Consider the following 1,167-nt stretch of genomic DNA (forward strand, 5'->3'; position numbering starts at 1 on the left):
AAGGACACACGCACAGCCTCACAGCCAGCTCTCGCCCACTGACTCAGCATCCCAGAAAAGGCCTTCTCCTCTTTCCAGAAGAGATGCAGCCTTAGTCCTGGGAGAAGGGGGCTAGGATCTGGGGACTCAGGGACACACCTAGAGGGTATACTGTTCTCCTTCTGGTCCCCTCCCCTAAGCTGGCTCCCGAGGCACCGTACCTGGTCGGTGAGGAAGTCCCTCAGCATCAGCAGGCGGTTGCCGCCCCTGGTGGCGACGGGAACGGTGATCTTCATCATCACCCCATGAATGGGGAATAAGCCCAAGTTTTGGATCTGTGGCCAGAGATGGGGAGGTGTCAGCACACCCAGCGGCAGTTGGGAGGGGTGGGGAACGAGGTCCGCAGGGGTCATCCATCCTCTGGGTGTAGCAATCCCCCCAGCCAGGCCTATGTACAGGCTCCACCCAAGGCCCCTGGGGGCTGCATGGGGGAAACTGTGAGAAAGCGCTCAGAGGGGTGAGGCTACTGGGGCCATGATGCTGGAAAGCAAGGGGTCACTTCCCTTTTCAACCCTCTTGGTGAGAATATTGTTGCCTGGTGCTGGTGGACACCTGGACAGAGTCCAGGAGTGGAGACGGTGACAGCAGGTAATATATTATAAGAGATAACCATTAATCAGTGAAGGATATAAATAGCAAGTGTGTGGTAATATGCATTCTGTGCCAAAGCAGTGGTGGTGACAGGCAGGGCTTTGCAATCAGAAAGACTGGGAATATATCGCTGGGGCTGCTGCCACTTAGGAGCTCTGTGACCTTGAGCAGGTTACTAAACCTCTCTTGGACAAGTTATCCAGGTCTCAGTGTGTCTGAGGTACAATTTGCTGATATCAGCCTGTTCCCAGCCATTACAGCTGTAGGAGAAGTTGACAAACTCACAGCAGTTCAGGAGTGGGGAGAATTTGGGGCCTATTGTGTCAGACAGTGTGAGACTGCCCGCTAATCCTCATTCTCCCTCCTTCTTCAGTGAAAGAACCAAGTAGAAAAGCCCCATTTCCCAGCCTCACTTGCAGCTGAATGTCAACATTCTGGCCAATGAGAGGCAACTGGATGTGTTGTGAAAAACTGCCAGGGAGGCTCCTTAATAGGGAAGGGGCATGCTTTTCTACCTTCCTTTCTTCCTACTGCCTG

At 53.6% G+C, this 1,167-nt stretch overlaps 1 protein-coding gene across 1 annotated transcript in view; it reads right to left on the bottom strand.

The window, feature by feature from the left end:
• The window catches only part of ITGA11 (integrin subunit alpha 11), a 118,774-nt gene that overhangs the window by 7,310 nt on the left and 110,297 nt on the right, over nucleotides 1-1,167 (bottom strand). The window contains 2 exon segments of the mRNA XM_012555033.1: nucleotides 201-314; nucleotides 507-591. Coding sequence (XP_012410487.1) covers nucleotides 201-314; nucleotides 507-591 — 199 coding nt within the window.

Source organism: Trichechus manatus, unplaced genomic scaffold, assembly GCF_000243295.1.
Source record: "Trichechus manatus latirostris isolate Lorelei unplaced genomic scaffold, TriManLat1.0 scaffold00030, whole genome shotgun sequence".
In the NCBI taxonomy this organism is placed as follows: domain Eukaryota; kingdom Metazoa; phylum Chordata; class Mammalia; order Sirenia; family Trichechidae; genus Trichechus; species Trichechus manatus.